The sequence below is a fragment of the Oreochromis aureus genome, linkage group 1, assembly GCF_013358895.1.
Source record: "Oreochromis aureus strain Israel breed Guangdong linkage group 1, ZZ_aureus, whole genome shotgun sequence".
Classification (NCBI taxonomy): Eukaryota; Metazoa; Chordata; class Actinopteri; order Cichliformes; family Cichlidae; genus Oreochromis; species Oreochromis aureus.
The window spans coordinates 25,450,609-25,469,053 of NC_052942.1; the positions used below are offsets into that span (position 1 = coordinate 25,450,609).

At 37.5% G+C, this 18,445-nt stretch overlaps 1 protein-coding gene across 1 annotated transcript in view; it reads right to left on the reverse strand.

The window, feature by feature from the left end:
* Nucleotides 1–1,348: 1,348 nt before the first annotated feature.
* The window catches only part of spon1a (spondin 1a), a 57,911-nt gene continuing 40,814 nt past the window's right edge, over nt 1,349–18,445 (reverse strand). Inside the window, exons 7-16 of the mRNA XM_031756925.2 lie at nt 17,471–17,535; nt 10,215–10,416; nt 8,049–8,189; nt 7,011–7,086; nt 6,723–6,905; nt 5,083–5,253; nt 4,809–4,976; nt 3,333–3,497; nt 2,319–2,585; nt 1,349–2,244 (exon numbers count right to left, since the gene is read on the reverse strand). Of these exons, the coding sequence (XP_031612785.1) occupies nt 2,081–2,244; nt 2,319–2,585; nt 3,333–3,497; nt 4,809–4,976; nt 5,083–5,253; nt 6,723–6,905; nt 7,011–7,086; nt 8,049–8,189; nt 10,215–10,416; nt 17,471–17,535 (1,602 nt within the window). The 3' untranslated portion in view covers nt 1,349–2,080. The remainder of the gene's footprint in view (nt 2,245–2,318; nt 2,586–3,332; nt 3,498–4,808; nt 4,977–5,082; nt 5,254–6,722; nt 6,906–7,010; nt 7,087–8,048; nt 8,190–10,214; nt 10,417–17,470; nt 17,536–18,445) is intronic.

Below are 18,445 nucleotides of genomic sequence, written 5' to 3' on the forward strand. Positions count from 1 at the left end.
TATGACACCAAAACTTAAATAACTTATCAACAATGAAATTTATACCGTGTAACTTTTTGCACGCCATTCAAAAAATCCCATGCCATTCCATGCACGAAGAACTTCTGAAAGTAGGACTGTTTTTGCAGCAGGCTAACATACATGAATATTTGAGGCTAAAAAAGCTTGTATCACTTAAGATGATGTCAGCCTAACCCACATGGAGGATATGTGTCTCTATCCCAACAACAGCTGGACCTAATTTATTTTCTCAGTTGGAGTCAGAAGCATACAAAATGAGGAAGAGGGCTGAGAGTTAAGCTATTATGTCAGTAGTGGGTCCTGTCCCCTGAATATAAATATTTATAAATTTGTCCACAGATAGAAGACACTCATTACAATATCAGGGACGTGTAAAGTTCACTTGCACCTTTGAGATAATTTTCAGTCTGTTATAAGAGCTTGAGCTGGGCTAACAAATCAGCAGCTGGCTCTCAACTAGAACTAGAAACTAGATAATGTCTACAAGGGTTTCTAGGGGTTCAGATTACAAACAAATATAAACACACACTCCTTGTAAATGCATCTTTTTAAAATCCCATGCACTTCTCATTATAGCTTCCACAGCATTTTTTGTTTTAGCATCTCAGTCACGCCTGTAATAATTCCCCCACCATGTTTCCATCGCCTGTGCAGTGTGTAGGCTTCCCCCATGTGTGGTTGTGTTGGCATGGAAACAGGAATGACATTATGATGTGTGTGTATTGAATTTTTCACCCTTGTCCCCAGAGTTCCACACAGTGAGGAAGGCCTAACACCATCCCCTCCCCCCACCTATTACATGATGGGGGGGGCAGATTCTTTTAAGATCTCAGCAAGCACGTCCATAAAAACTCAGCACTCTCCAACTGCTATGATCCTTTAAAGTGAGAGCAGACCCTCTGTGTAGCTAACAAATGCTCCTGAATGCTCCCCAGTTTCTGTCTACCAGAACAATCCTGTAAAACGATTTTGTTGATAGGAGGCTTTTGAATAGAGGTCGTACCGTTTGATGCTGTATGAATGATAATAAGCAGCAAATTATCCCAATCAGTTTCAGGAAATTTCAAGTATTATTTGCAAACCAAATCAACACTCAGAAATGAATAAAATATCCTTCTCTTAGTATGAAATTATCTTCATTACATTGCCCCCTTGTGGCTATTCTATAGAGAGAGCGAGGCATAACAGGCAGATGAAGCACCAGCCTCAGGAATGACCAAAAGGTTTTAGGCTCGTTGTCCCCATCTAGTGGTAGCACAAGGCTATATAACCGTCCTTGTTAATGTGCCTGTTAATCCCCAGAATAAAAACACAGATCAATTTGACAAGCTGTCACATTTACTTTTATTGTAAAGGTGATATTATTCCAAAATATTAATATGTTAGAGGAACAGAGATAAACAAAATGAGGGAAATACATCTAGAAAACATCTACACAAGACTTTGGTAAGAATCTTGGGACACATTCTTATCAAAAAATTCCACTGCAAAAAAATAATACATTTTCTAATAATGCTCCAAACCATATAGATGTCAGCTATGGTGCATCTACATGTACAACGACATAGCCGGGTATAAAGTCAACTGGGCTTTTTGTTCCCTAGAAACAACTGAACAACTGAAGGCATATAAAACACTGGAATGGCTGGGCACCTGTGCTTTAAAGTCTGGAATATACTGTACTACTTAAGGATACCACAAGATATAACAGTTCTTCTTTTTATGAAAACAATTTATAGTTCATAATTATATTTTTCAAGATATAATATACCACAACAAGTTTACAGTAATGTTGCAAAAGAGTCATGTCAGAGCTAGTTTGAAAGCACAAAAGAATCAGCTTTAAAGTTTAAATCCAGACTTACAGAGAAATGTTTGACTTTTTTTCTTCTCTTAACGACAGCTGACCTGAAGTCTGGATTTAACCAATACAGATTCAAGAATGTGTCGTTTCAGCCCTAAACAGAGTGCATTGGATCATTGTGCAACAGTGTGCCCTGTACTCTTCCCAGTCCACTCATCCTCCCATCCGCACCATCCTCTGTTCCCCTACTCCTTCCTAGCATGGGTGAACATTACAAGCTCTGATCTCCTTCCTGTCCTTGCAGCTGGACAGCTGGGCAGTCTTAAACTTCTGCTTTACTGTCATGAGGCGTTCTTGAATTCCTCCGCCACAAATCTTTGTACATTCTGTCCAACTTGACCATGGTCTCATTCTACACCCTAAGAGTAAGAAAAAAGAGGTACATTTTAAGTGTTGTAGTCCTGAATCAGCAAAAAGGACGGTGGATACCAACCTGGATGCTCGGAGTTGCCTTCAGCTCTGCCCTGTTTGCTCCTCCTCTTGTCACGCTGTTCCTTGCGACGTTTCTTCTCATCACTGTTGCCTTGCCCTCGGTTGCACTTCCTGATCTTGCACTTTTTCCGCTGGATCCCTTCAGGACAAGGATCTCCGCCAAATTGAGGCTCAAGCATCACCATGCGTGTTCGGATTGTATGACCTTTCCCACATGACTTATTACACTCTGACCACTCGCTCCACTCTGACACGACACAGTCTATGGCTAAGAAGGAATATGAAAAGAAAAAGCCTTAATAATGAGTAACCGTACAATAAATCACACAGATGACACAAAACTAATGAAGGACGTTAGTTTTAATTTCTGAATCAAATTTTAGATAACATTTTTTTGGATTACTGTCTTGGAGAAAAGTTATATCTCTGCCGAGATTCAAGATATGCCTTGACAGAACCCAATACTCTGAGTCATTATTTAAGAGAATCCATGATAATTACCATATAACAAGACGGACATTCCAGTGGTCCATTCATGCAAAAAGTTTCAGTCTAATCTTATCATTTGTTGAAATAGATCTCAAGAACTCTCAAAAGTGTGACAAGCAGACTTTTTGCTTTTTTCCATGTTCAGGAGGTTTGTTACTGTACCATGAATTTTGAAGTGCAGCCAACTGTCTCACTGTCACAGACATGTTTGTCACTTATTAAAAACATTTGTTCTTGCACTGCTACCTCTTGAGACATCTCCAACTTGATCTTAGGCATGTTGCTACTCAACTTCACTATCTATATCAATACACATCAACACAATAAGAATAAACAAGAAACTTAGAATACACAAGATAAAGACCAACTCTGTTTATTTGCCCTTTCTTACTGTGAGAGAAGTCCCCTTATGAATGTAAATATTCACAAGACGTGAGGTTTTATAACAAGTATTAGATGATAAATGACATAAATTAATAAATTAGAGATAAACATGTTCAGTACATGGGTGGAGTTTATTACTTACGACACTCTGGTAGCATGCACTTCTCAACCTGTTCTAATTCTTCTGTACACTCTCCCAGTTCCACAGGCGACTTGAGCATACGCTGCCGTGTCCTCAAACCCTTCCCACAAGTTACACTGCAATCACTCCAGTCAGACCACGGAGTCAGTAAGCAGGGAATTGTATCTAAACCAAAGAAAAACACATACTTTTTCTCATTTGCTTAGATGAATGCAATATCAAACATATTCTACAACCTGGTTTCCAAATGAATTGGTGCCCTGTGTAAAGTGTAAATCAAAAAATAATAATAATAAAGCAATGCAGAATAGTACAAAGTGAAATAATACCAAGTCAACTTATGAAATGTTAAAACTGAGAAATTTGATTTGATTTTTTTTTAAATATATATGTTTGCATTTTATTCCAGCACTGTGTTGTGTTACCTCTTCTTTTAATAACACTGTATTGAATTTGGGAAGTGAGGAAACTCATAGCTGTAATCCTGTTCTGTTCTGCCCAGTTTAGCACCATTTTTTATGGGTTTTGACCTTCTCTGTAATGAACTAAACCAGCATCTTGGCAATGGCTTTCTGAAGTATACCTGACTCCATGCTGTGATATAGTGATTTGCACTACAGAATTGTCTTTTAAATGCCGTGCTGCCAAAGTTCTTAATGTCATAGCTGTTTTCATTTTTAGCCATGTACATTTCATTCCGATATCTCGTTGGATCCTCTGAATTATTTAATTATATTACTTAACACAGTTAATGATATGCTCAAACTGATAACAACAAAGGTTACAAAACATAATAATGTGCTTTACTATTTTTTCTGCTTTTTTGTAATACAGTCATTTTGAAAATTTTAGCATTAAAAATATAATTTCTATTAAACACTTTGTAGTTAACCACCTGGTCGAGTAGTTATTACAGAGGCAAAAAAATACCAATATTGTTAATTTAGCACAGCAATGGCATAAACCATTAGATGGTGGTCTAATGAATTTGTTATGCACTGTATAATCTATGTATTTCTTTTTACAAAAAAAATTCACATTTCTTAGTTTCAACATTTGAAATTTATAAATATTGCAACAAGTAAATACAGTGTATTCATTATTTTATCATTATTGTATTCAGATGTTATTTACATTTTATACAGCATCCTGACTTTTTTTGGAAAGTTGTAACAAAAGTTTTATTTTAAATGCAATCAAAACTTTTAATTGAAACTTAGAATGAAGGCACTAGAAAGTTTGTCATGAAGGAACAAGGGGAGAAAATTCATTTCAAATGACTGAAGTTCAGGCAATGACTACGGGAAATCCATTTGGTTATATCAAAAAGAGTTTTAACACTTTGCATGATGTGAAAACACCGACTGCTGAAATATATTGTGATTGGTGTAGATAGTGTTAATGGGGCAATTTTCACCATATTTTCACCGTAGGCGGTTTTAGGATAGTTGTGTGACTGAAAATGATGCTACTCACGACATTCTGGCATCATACACTTCTCCACTTCTAGAACCTCTGCCCCACAAATGGAGCCATCTGCAGGCGGCATCTTCACCATTCGCTCTCTCCTTTTCATGCCAAGACCACAAGTGGCACTGCAGACATCCCATTCACCCCATTCTGTAACTAGGCAACTACTGGGAGCTAAGACCAAGAGGAAAGTGCACGGTACAGAAAATTCAGTGTTACTTCCATTTGAGAAGTGTTGATATGAAAGTTTGATAAACGGAAAATGAAAGCAAAAACTCACAGCATTCCTCATTTACCACACAGTTTTCAGTCTCCTCTGTGGGCAGAGTGCAGATTGAGCCATCATCAGGGAACTGTTTAACATAACGCTCCCTGGAACGTGTCCCTGCACCGCAGGACACACTGCATGGAGACCAGGTTATCCACTCTGACATCATACAAGTGGAAGCATCTTGAGAGTCAAAGGAGAAAGATGAAGCAGCCAATGAGTCCAATGAAGGCGATGGTGATTTTGGCAACAGAAAAAATAATGAATTTTGACTGCACATAATCACAAATTGCATTGTATTTAATTAAACTGCATTTAAAATGTTAATTATGTTAAATATTCTTGGACAGTATGAGTGAGGTGCCCTTGGAAATTATTTACACAGAATAATTTGGCTTATAATAGAATCTCCCTGAATGACGCAGTTGTGATTTGCTTTTCTGTATTTCTGTTTTCATATATAATTCCTATGTTAACTATAATATTGTTTGTTGTTCCATACTGTTAATCTTTTATCTCTCTGCTGTCTCTTCACCCAGCCTGTTGAGGCAGATGGCCTGTATCCATGAGTCTGGTTCTCCTTGAGGTCTGTTATAGTTAAAAGGGATTTTTTTTCTCCCCCCTGTTGCCAAGTGGTTGCTCATAAGGGAATAGCTGAGTTTCTTTATACAATATCTACAGATCTTGATCTCATTAGCAACTTTGACAAAGCCAATATGACTATGAAAAAAAAACTGCTTTTAAAATTATGGTAATTTTTAAAAATAAATTTAGTGGAATAACACTATTGTATCGTTCAGGATGTTAAGTGATATTACTATTATTATTACTACGAATGCTCTAATCATTCTTACTTTCTTTTTATCATCATAAGTTTGATTGTACCAGAAACACAAATACAAAAAAGTAAGATTGATGTTAGTGCAGACTCACTGAAACTGCCCGTGCAACATATAAACAAAAGATTTGCCTTTTTACCGTTTTTTTGTTCGTAGTCATTTGTTGTTAAAAGTGAAGGATTTGACAGAGAACAGGAAAATAAAAATGGCTTGAATGTAGGCATCATGCCTGTTTTAAGTGTGGGAGCAGTCTTAATGGACAGCTGAATTCCTCACATTATTTATTCATACGTGTCACATGATGAATTAAATCATCCATTCCTTTCATCTCGAAATACAGAGCACCAACATCTTTTCTCCAAGTGTAATAAATGACAAACTAATGGCTAGGTGAAGTCTGAAAACATAAAACAAGCCTAACCCAGCCCTGAGGCAGTGCAAGTACCTCCAGAACACAGAGTACAATTTACAGCCAAATGTCTCTTATAAATAAATATGCTTAATGGCCTCTTCTAAACAAAGTGTTCTCTTCGTCTGTCTTTCTGCTCTCACGTTCTTGCTGCTGTAGAGTGCTACCTCGGGTATTTTATGAATAACAAACAAAAGAAGCATTTCAAAACATGCCATAACTTCTTCAAGACATTAATGGGTACAATAATTATCACAGATATTAAAAATGCTCGTAAAGGTGCTCAGTGGATGGGGAATCTGTGGAGGAATCTTAATTAATTACAGTGTTTCTCCATCTTCAAAGCAGTCTTCTACTTTTTTCTGGCCAACCCAGTGCGATTAGTTTTTTAGATAAATACCCACCCTCATCACTACATCCAGGCCCCATGCAAGGCTCAAAATCCTGAGTGTGTGGGCAGGGAACACTGAGGTCCAACTGTGCCTTCAGCATCCTCTGCCTCATCCGTTTGCCCTTTTCACAAGTGGCCGAGCTGCAGGCAGACCATGGAGACCAGTTTGAGTAGATACATGTCTCAGGAGTATCATCTGCAGGACACAAAGGGGAATAGGCGTTCTATAATAGCCTACCATTGTTAAGTGTGCTTTTAATCTTGTGTGTGTGAAAAAGAGAAAATGGAACAGGATGCAGACCTTCCTCTTTCTCCTCCTGGGCAATATCTGCTACAATGTCATCCACATTGTCTGGGACAATGTTGCACTGTTCACCCTGTGAACACAAGACAGACATTTATATTGCTACAATAGTCCACCGCTGTGGAAGTGGTTTGTTGCTCTGGGTTTCTGTTTATTCTTGTTCAGTCCTTCTATTCACCTCCTAGGGCTATCAGAACAAGCAGAAGCACACAGGTAAGCAAAAGGTCACCATACATTTAAAATGATCCTAGCTGTGGTAGGCACACAACATAGATAATGACTATAGAGTACAGGAATGCATTTCATAATGTGTGGATGTCAACACAGAATCATGCATAAAAAATCCCCACAGCTGCCTCTAGATGCCACTGAAGGACTGCTAACCTTTGAGCCCTCTTGCAGCGATAATGTTTCATCACTCCTCATAATTGAAAAAGCTTAATATCTTGTAGAAAACTAATTTAAATACCTGCATTAAATGGTTTAATTAACTAAATGTTTATGCTGTACTTCCTTCACAAGCTGTACTGAACATCACAATACTACTGCTGCACATATTGCTACTACTGATATCACTATAAGAGAAAATAATTTACATTTTTTAAATAAAATATTAAACTGAACCACTAATTTGTTCATAAGTGGTTTAAATATACACATTTTTTTCACTGTACTGCCCTAACAGAATACAGGAAGTGAATAAAAAATGCTACCTAAGCTTTTTTTTCTTCATGTTTGGGGAGGAAACCCCTATCTCCCCCTTCATAAAGGGATCCCTGGATTGATGAGTTTTATTGCTCTGTAATGGAGCTTTCTTCAGATCACCAAACTGATTGCACTGAAACACTTTTCACAACTAAAATACAAAGTGTGGTAATCAATAAAAAATAGAATGATCAACTGTAAACACTGTATGATGACTAAATGTTTACCTTTAGAGGTCGGTGTATGCCTGTCATAATGAAATTGGGTGCATTATATCACTATTCCATCAAAGACAGAAGCAAGACTTGACTGTTAGGAAAACAGACAAACCTTTCTGGCAATGCGTTCGACCATCACCCTCGCCACAGGGGTAATAGCACCCCCCTCAGGATCATAAAAAGGGCTTTGTGGATGATCCAGACTGGTTAAGGGACGGATTTTATCCTGGGGCACAGTAGGCTTGTTGGGAGACTAAAAGAACCACAGACAAAAAAAAAAATACATGAGCCACAAGAAAGTGGATCTTTGGGATTTTAAAAATAAAACTCTGACAAGACTTCTTTGAAAAATACATTTCCACGTTAAGGACAATGAGCGCAAAGTCACAAAAGTTACACAAAATTCAAGCTGAACAAAGGACAAGTTTCAAAGTCAGAGAGCAGCTGTGGACGAGCGGTGTAGTTTATATGGGAGCTACTCTCAGTCAACAGTAAAGGTCTGCCAGCAGGGGGCTGATAGAAGCACCACCGCCAGAGGCAGTCTGGAGGCAGAAGACCAGCTCATCCTTCAACCCCCACTGAGGCCACCCAAAAGAAAAATAGAGAAAGAGCAGAGCTGTTTTTGTTTGTCAGAGAGGGGAGGGATAAGCAGAAAGGTGAAGAGCGGTCATTAATCAACCGTTACTGTAAAAGTGCAATGGTTGAGACTTGATACTCTGTTACAGACCTGTGCGTTTAACAACTTTGTAACAAAGATGCAACGTCTCATCCTCCCACCCTTGTTCAGAATAGCAACAACAGACTTCTTAAAAAGCTTTAGCACTACTGATATGGTCATTCGTTATTCTCAACAACACACTTATTTTATTTTATTTTGGCAATATTTAAACAATGGAGATTAGAACAGTGGAGTCTTTTCATTGCGCTGAAAATGATGCATTTAGATAGAGTAAACTTAAGAGTGCACTGCATTACTTAGATCTAAAGACAAAATGAACATTTGTGTTTAACATTGCTCCAATACATACAGTTCCAAGAAGGAACGTTTTTTCTGTTATTCACATGCAAATTTACTGACATTTATTTGAGGCGGAGATCTGCAGTAATTACATTATGTTAAAATGCATGTCAAACAAAAGCCAAAAACTGTGGATTCAGACTTCCCTCAACCAGCATTAAAGTAGAACAGTTGTTGAGGCTCATTGTGCTATTGCCACAATTGCCTTTTATATTTCTTAGCCTACATACTCCTTTCGGTTCTTCTAGGTCCTCAGAACAAGGTGTTCCTCTCACAAGCGGTAATTTCACATATTTTAAAATCCACTGCTGAATACAATTTTGTATTTTTGTACAGTAAAAAACAGAGGAAGAGAAAAGGTCAACTTAACCGATAGGCTGGCCAAAATAAACAAGAGGCTACAGTTCAGTGGGTGAACTGTATGAGCTCTAATAGATCAGCCAAAAGTTTCATACATGTTTAGTCACAAAATTTGGTCAAACTTTAAGCCTAATCTCTTGGTGCTGACAGGAGACATTGAGCATGCAGCACCTGAGAGTGAGGGCTGAAGAAGGAACATTGCTCAAGGCTTTTAGAGGAGAATTGGATGGGCGATGACACTTGAATTGTTGCAGCCTGGCGGTATGATGTGAGAGAGGGAGTGATTGTGAATGTGGGCAGACAGGCAGATGAAGAGGTTGGTATAATGACAAGGTCAAAATGTGAGTGTGAAGGGAAGTCTCAGCTGGTGATGAGAGCGAGGAAGGTTATCCAGGGGGTAAAAGGCAGAGCGAACAACAGCTTGCAAAAGGCTGCGATTGCCCAGGGAATGTGGGGTTGTAACCTTATTTGAGTGAGGGACACTAATGTTTTTGTTGCATAATTTTCAGAAGGTTTTACTTAAAATTAGTTAACTCAAACCTTAACTGCTTATTGAGCATGCATTAAGACAACTTAACTAATTAACTTAATAAGCTATTACGTCAACATGTTTTGATATTCACATACAATGTTTAGTAACATCTGAGTAGTAAATTGTACAATCTTACATTTTAACAAACATGGAAACATTGGTATAAGTGCTTTTCTCACCATATATTAGATTAATGGTAGTTCCTCATGTTTCACTTTAGGAACCCGCTGATGTCACAACAAATTTAAAAACATTTTACATAGCACAAGCACGCTTAGAGCAAAAACAGAAAAAAACACTTTATTGTGCCATTGTTTGAGGGTAAATTATTAACATATTACATTTAATTTTATAAAATTTGTACCCACCTCATATGACACCCCACTATCAGTGCCTGCATCCCAGGGGATAAGGTCCTGGACCACCTTTTGGACCCAACCACACTCCTTTGTACACAAGTCCTCAGCAGACAGACCTACATTCCAGTCTGGACTGGGCCCCAACATCGTCAGGAAGGACATGAGGTGACGTGTCCGGTCTACTGAAAATTCTGCTGAGGGGGCAGCCCGCCTGAGGAAGAGCATGAGTATGAGTTCTGAGTGCATCAAACCACTATGTGAGTAAGGGAGAGCCCAACTGACAAGTGGGAATCTCCAAAGTCTGTGGCACACAATGGATGTGTCCTTCATAACACCTTAGGGTAAGCTGCACCTGTTCTGGACAAAACAAAATCCAGTAATGCATTTGGTGTATCCTCATGTGTTTGTAGGGCCGTGCATTTTCAATTTTGCCCTCAAGTGTCCCAAAAATGAATGATAAAGCTTGCAGGTTATTGAGATTTCTGAGGTTGTGAAATGTTTAATCAGGCAATCAATCACAAAAGAGATATCCAGAGTTAGTTGAACCGAATCAGGTGTCTTTAATGTTGTGTGCACATTCAAGCCGTGATGTTAAAGTAAATAATTGGTACTTCTGGTTCCTGGCACATTGGATTTTGCCATGCAACTTGGTCCAAGATTATTGTATTTTCACAAAAGTTAATATAAATTGAAGCAGAAATAAGAAAAATAACACTCTCAATATTATGCTCAGCTAGAAGGAAAGCTTATCTAATATTGTGGAAATTTACAGGCAAGCGTATAAGAATATAAATACACAGCTTATAAGTCATAGCAACTGAACATTTCTTTGACATTTTATAGATTCAGATTGTCAGACCACATCTGTCTCCACACTACATTTGCTTTGTTCTAACACTGGAGACTCACACACATGCACCTCTGGCCATCTTACTTGACCAATGATTGACAGCTAAACTAATTGCAAGAATTTTTCCAGATAACAGAAGAATAATTAGGAGCGAGAAGCTTCTTCTAAGAGATACAATTAGCCAGTGATTCCTCTTCACCTGTCATCATGGCTACATAAACCTATGACTTCAGCCAACTCTGTCCTGCACTTGCACATTCTGCTAATGATGCCTCTGAGGAGCTGAAATAACTGTTATCCCCTGAGAACACACAACTTGACTCAACTCCCCCGGGTCTCTGTTCAGAGAGTACTGCAAGTCTCCGCTTTATCTCAGAGTGCCACCTGGGTTCCACAAAAAAGTCAGGTGTAATTGACAGAAAAGAAGAGACAGAACACGGCTGGTTGCAAATAAGGCAGGGGATTAATCACCCTAGATAACCCCAGTGAAATGCTTTACTAATTCCAAAATGTTTTGGTTTATAAATATGCGCAGGCGTGTTTTTGGAGAAGAGTTGATATAAATTTTAGTAGGTGTCAAAATGTTGCTACATGGATATATTCAGTCATTCCCTTGAATATGACAGTTTCAAAAATGACTTGTGTGGGCGGTTAATCGGTGTGTTTGTTATGCTTGGTAAAGGAGACATAAACTACTTTCTTAAGGTAAAGGAAATATTTCCTGCATGCAAAGCAAACAAATGAAAAACAAAGTTTTTTCTTGACACAGTTACTTTTGATCGATTTCCACTGCGTCTTATTGCATTGCTAGCTATTGTTTTATATCATATTATACGACATATGTGCACGTGACATGTTATACGACATGTCACGTGCACGTTTTGTGCACACGACATATAATGGACTGATGCTCTCACACTGCTTCCATAATGTTTAGGCTCAAACTCTAAAGAGGCCAGTCCATTACCGATGATTTTCTATCCAGGTCTCAGATGTTTCACAGGTGGTATTCATGGTCAATCAAAATTTGATCATATTTTTCTGCGTTTATAAAATTTTGACAAGATCCCCAACACCACTGGCTGAAATGCAGCCTAAAACAATGACAGAGCCTCACCTGTGTTTTACAGATTGCTGTACTGTTGTACTTCTTTCCTGACCTCCTCAGTACATACTGATGAAAGGAAATTTTAATTTTTATCACTTCACGAGACTTGTTGCTACTGATTTTCAGTTTTTTCTCTCCGTTTCCCTTCCTTATGAATGATTTCTTAACAGTCACTATTTCAATGTGATCATTTTTAGTTCAGCTGAAGGGTGAGATCCATCTCGCAGGTCTCTCAGGTCTTGTTGGGTTTTTTCCTGTTTTCTTAGGGACATGACTTTCAGATGCTGTTTTGTTGCAAATTGTTTTTTTTATTATTATTATTTCATTTTATGCCTCCCACTTTTTCTTTCATCCTCCACTTGTTCAGTTTCCTAATTTTTTTAAGGACACACTGTACACCATTCTGAGATATGCCAAGATTTCTGGCTATAAGCTCTTTGGGATAATACTATTTAATGCCTGTCAAATTGTTTCATCACTGGCATTTATTGTTGATCCAACTCAAGAAATGGGAACAAATGATGTGTTTTTGTGACAGGCTGCTCAGAATAAAGTGCCCAAAGTGCCAATTTAAAATTGGTTCTTTGATAGCTTGTCTGTTGTGAGACACAACACTGGTTCATCGCTTGAGTTATGTCCCCTTTCGTATGCATGACCTAAAAGTCCTTTTAAAATGGGCAGGTAATGGAATGAATATGAGCGAAAAAGCAGCCAGTGTCCAAAGTAAAATTCTGAAAGACCTTCAGAAAGCCTGGAAAACTATTGCTCAAGAGCACTTTAAAAATTAGAAGCAAGTCATTGCACAGGACTGTATAATAAAGTACTTAAAGCTTTTAGCTGCTATTCACATAAAACTCACAGAATAACACCATAGTCCTGGTTAGCGGGAGTGGGGAGGCAATAAGAAGCCAGTGTGAGTGTCATGGAGCTGTCAAGCTGCCATTCATTCATTTATTTATTTATTTATTTATTTATTTTTTACAGACCAAAGACAGAAACAGTGAAACTAATAAAAAGATGTTTAGTTAGAAAACTGAAAGCGCAACATTGTAGTGAAAAATGTGAGTGAGTCAGAGAATAAAGCGTAGATTCCTCAGAATCTGCGTGAATCCTTCAGGAATATCTATTATGTTAACGCCCACAACAAAATCTACCGGAAAACTTGCGTTGAAATGTTTTATGTAAGTCTGACATCCATTTGGGACTGAAAATGTGTGTGTTTCAGTTGTGTTTATAAGCAAACGCTGTCAATGAAGTTATGTTTGAGAAGTGGTCTTTAGTAGTTTGTGAAAATAAAGTTGTAACTTTCTTCTAACCTTTAGAAAAGGCTCAAACTGAGATTCTAAGAAGCAACACTTTGTGCACTAAAACTGATTTATTGCATTTAGTTTGTTTTAGCGCATCTTAACACATAACCTCTATCCATACTGATGCTGGTGTTACAGTAGGCTTTACAATATTTAGGAAAATAAGACTTTTCTTCTACAGTGTAAAACAATATTGACATGATAGTTCTTTTAATTACATGTTACATTTCTTATTACTGAAATCAACAGCGCTATTTCTATAATATTTTATAGATAGACAGTAACTAAGACTGCCTCAGACGCTTACAGTCAGGAAGCTGAGATAGATCATGACATTTACCTGGACTATTTCAGGATCAGTGACTTTTAATACAATAGCCAGCATTATTTGTACTAGGTGAGAGTTCAGGTTTAAAATATTCCCTTTTAAACAAGAAAAGTACCGGTCTGTACTGACTGCAAAATGATATGACAGTGGAAGGACTATGGAGATAAGAATGAGAAACCTGAGAAGCATAATTTTTCAGATGTTTCTAAACAGAGCGTTGACTCGAAGAAACACCTGCAGCATACTGAGGCACAGAGCTTCTTCTTCACTTTGAGCGCTGAGTAGTTTGTTGGCTTATTTATTTATTTACTCAGTCATTGGCAGCCAAGAGTTGAAAATTTTGAACTTTGGGTAAAAAAGTGCTTTTTGTAGTTGTCACTTTTCATCCAAACGTCCAATCAAAGTGAAGAGGTGTTGAGAAACACTACATTAACCAAAAGTTGCATCTAATTTGTGCCAACGGAGATGGGATGCACAAATGTTGGTCTCTGAGTATTCATGTCTGTACTACAACAATATTGCTATCAAAAATAATGCTTGAAGAAACATTCATTCACCATGGACCTGCCAAATCTGCAGGTACTTCCAAATATTGCAGACAAAGCATCTCAGTCAAAAAAATCCTGCACCTCCTTTCAAATACTCTTAGCTGGGTATTTTCAGAAGAGGATCTGGCATATCCAGCTGGCAAAATAGCTTTGTTAGACATGGCAACTTTGGGGAATACTCAGAGAACTCAAATTTCATCATGCTAGCTAGTCAAAAGAGCAAACTGAACATCTGGGGAAGCGATTCTTAGACAATCTGTCTAGCATTTCTTAGACGTATTGAAAAGAGGTGTTTCAGTAATGCTCAGTTTAAGACAATTTGTTATTTTAGCATTAAAGCACATAACCCTATTTTGGCAGGCATATATAATAAAAGCATATTATTATGGACACTTTAACTTCGGGATAAAGGCCCATCTCTACTCTGTGTTTAGTCTAGGGGTTGTATAAAACAAAATATGTAAATTTCCCATGGGTGCTTAGACTTTGCACAGAAAAGTTATTCATACACCTAAAGAAGCACAAACACTGAGACACACCAGCTTAGATATTTGCATTGCTTTGCTGGTACCTTTAACACACAATTGCACACAAGTACACGTATCCAATTTTGTATGTAATTTCATATGCAAACCTAATAAGACTCTTTTAAACACTACATGGTGCATTTTCGAATTTCATGACTGAAATGTATACTTGACTCTTTCGACGCACAGTGACCATGGTTTGTAATTATTTACATAAAATGTCCTTTCCTTTTTCCTCCTCCAACCAACACAATTGATCCTACACACTCTCGCATGTGCTGTTCATAATCACTGTGTGAAACAGTTAATTGGTTGCATATACAGAGCAGGGTAGGCTAATTAGCCCTTGTGGATATCATTGCTTCTATTCCTGGCTGTGTTCTTCCCTTCAGATATTAATCCCATTGCCCTTATTCTAGCTCTATGGTTGGAGAAACAACACACACACAACAACACACAGGACATTTTTCTATACTAACGGAATAAAACAGGTTCTTGTTGTTGACATGAATGAGAATGTAAATGACTCATATGAATATAGGGGTAAATAAATGTGCAAAGTTAGTGTCGCTGGTGGTTTTCACTGATCAGCGAGCTCTGATGATCTAATTTAAAATGATAACTTCATCTTAAAAACTTCACAGGATGATTTAGTCATCATCAGCCTTTATTTTTGCTGCAAATCTTTTTACTTCAAGGTAATCGCATTTCTTTATCAATGCAGTTAAAAATATTTGTAAGATTTAAAAAAACAAAACAAAATAAGACTTTTTACTTTAAAGTTCAAATATAGAATCAATTTGCACATTCCCCAATGTCTTACAAAACAGCCCCACAGCCTCCACTGCACTACCGATTAGTGTTAGTGAACTTGAGTGAAAAACTGAGTCATTTTTTCACAGTACTGAACAAACTCTACTGATAAGATTTCTTGCTTGAAATGGCTCAACAAATCCCTGAAATATTGGTTGGAAATCAGAACTGCACTGCAATCAATGATGCATTTAAAGACCCTACAACTGGCAATGATTAAGATTTTGAAATTTCATTAAATAGAAATAGTGAGTGTTCCTTAACCTCAGGACCACACCCGGGAGGTTGAGAGTTCTGTGCAATATGTTAGCTGTTTCTAAGACTGCACACCTCTGGACAGAGACCTCTGATGTTGTATCTAGAATCTGCTGGAGCCACTCTTTCAGCTTGGGGGTTGTAGCGCATAACGCTCCTATTACCACTGGGGCCACTTTGGACTTCACCATTCCACATCTGTTCAAGTTATCCCTTCAGCCCTCGGTACTTCTCCGTTTTTTTCTGTGTACTCTTTCTTTCTGATGTTGCTGTCCCAGGGGATTGCCACATCAATCATAATTGTGGTCTTCTGCTCCTTGTCAACCATCTGTATGTTTGATTTCTTGGCCAGCAGCTGCTTGACTGTCTGGACCTTGAAGTCCCACAGGACCTTAGCTCTGGGGTTCTTAACCACGTCTGGCAGTATCTCCCATCAGGAGCTGGGAACTTCCATGTGGCATGAATGTTCCTCTATGATATCCCAGTGACTTGGTTGTGCCTCTCACTGTATAGTGTCCCATATTGAATTTTATGTATTACAGCTATGTGCTCGAGAGTCTCTGGGGCATGTTTGCACAGCCTGCAACTTGGGTCCTGCCGGGTTGTTGCCTTACAAGAAAGCCTTTCTCCTTGGAAGCAAAATATGAAGAAATGAGGCTCAAGACTACGATACAGCACCCTGCCAGCCAGTCCTTTTTCAGTAATGACCGTCTGTAGCTCCTTGCGGAGGGTGCTGATGACTGTGTGTACTAGACTAGACTGATTAGACCATATTCATAATGTTTGAAAAATAATTCACTGTAACTCAAAATTAAATATTCTTATAATCTGAAATACTGCATTTCTGTTTTTCATGACCTATAAGCCATAATCATCAAAACTAAATAAACAAAAACATATAATATTTATTTTTTTGACATGCACTAGTATGTATCTAAGATATATTGATTTCAAACAAAAATCATCGAATTCCAGAAGTGATCCTAGTCAACTTAATTAAACTTGTTCCTGTGTACCAGCTCTGACACATTATAGTCCCATATCACATTGACAGGATTGGCTCCTTGGATTTGATAAATTTATGATTTTTTTTTTTTTTGTCTGTCATTGATACACTGCAAATCCAAGATGCAAATAAGCACCGCAGGCCTTGACAGTTTATTTTCGCTCACGAGCCTTTATGCATCTTTACACATCTAAGTCCTAAACAGCATTAAAAAATCAAGTTTAACTATTTATATTATTCATTTTATACAATAAATTAGGGTTTGCAAGCAATTTATGAATTTTGTCTATCAATTTATAAGTGAAAAATGTTTTGACTTTTATGTATTATTGTCTAAAAGAGTTTTATTTCACAACCTCAGGAATATTTGAATGCATGACATGATAATCACCTAATTTATTTATTTATATTATGATAACTGAAAAGTCCTGGTATTAAGCATAAAATAATGTCCTGTTACATTTCTTATAAACCTTCCAAAACCACAAACAGGCATCATCATAATTAAAGACATATCACTTACACGTTAAGCGGCTGCCAGGCTGGCCACTGTGCTTTCATTTTGATGACTGTCAGGACTTCATCACCCTACAGGAGAAAGATAAATGCACACAGATTTAGTGTTAGTCTGCTGAAATTATCTAACCTCTCACTTCAAAAAAGACCAGTGAAAGACTTTCCACACTCTATGACTTGGATACATGTGATATGTGTGGTTAAATAGCTGAAAGCAACCTCATCCATAGATAGAAGCTATCCTATATAAAACTATATAAATGTAATGAAATTATTAGTAATTGAATATTATGGAAATTTAATTTTAAGCTTTTAATCTGGCAGTTAAAAGAACTGCTATTGGCTCTGTTCCAGTTGGAACTCTCCACTCTCAATGACAACAACAAGAAATTACACATAAATGCATTTTGTTGTCATCTCTTTGTGTTCAGTTTTCTTCTAAAATATATTTTCTATGTCATAAATACTGTAGATCCAATCTTAATTCCATCTGTGATGCTGTATCATATTAAGAAGATTTATAACCTTTGCGTAAACTCCTCAGTCTGTCAGTTTTAAAACATACGTTAACGCCACACTTGCAAATTTAAAGCGAATAGCAGTTGACAAGTGTGAATATGAATATGAAGTCGAGTTATCACTTTTGAATTCGTAGGTCAGTTCACATATTGAAGAAGGTTTTGGTTTATTCAAAAGGAAAACATTGTTATTTTCTCAGATGTTTTTGTATTTAAAAGAAGTGTGAGATAATAATGCAGCATCTTACATTACTATACCTGTGGTGTATTTGTTTTTATCTCGACCTGGAAAGGTGACTGAGGAGAAATGTTTTGGCCATGTAACTTTCCTGGCAGTAGGTTAGAAGAAGTGTTTACCAGTTTGTAAACTAATGTGAAAAGAGCTAGCAAATATTGCTCTAAGACCGATAGAAAAGCCAATAACACAACAAGCAATATTCAAGACTACCACAGTAACAAGGATC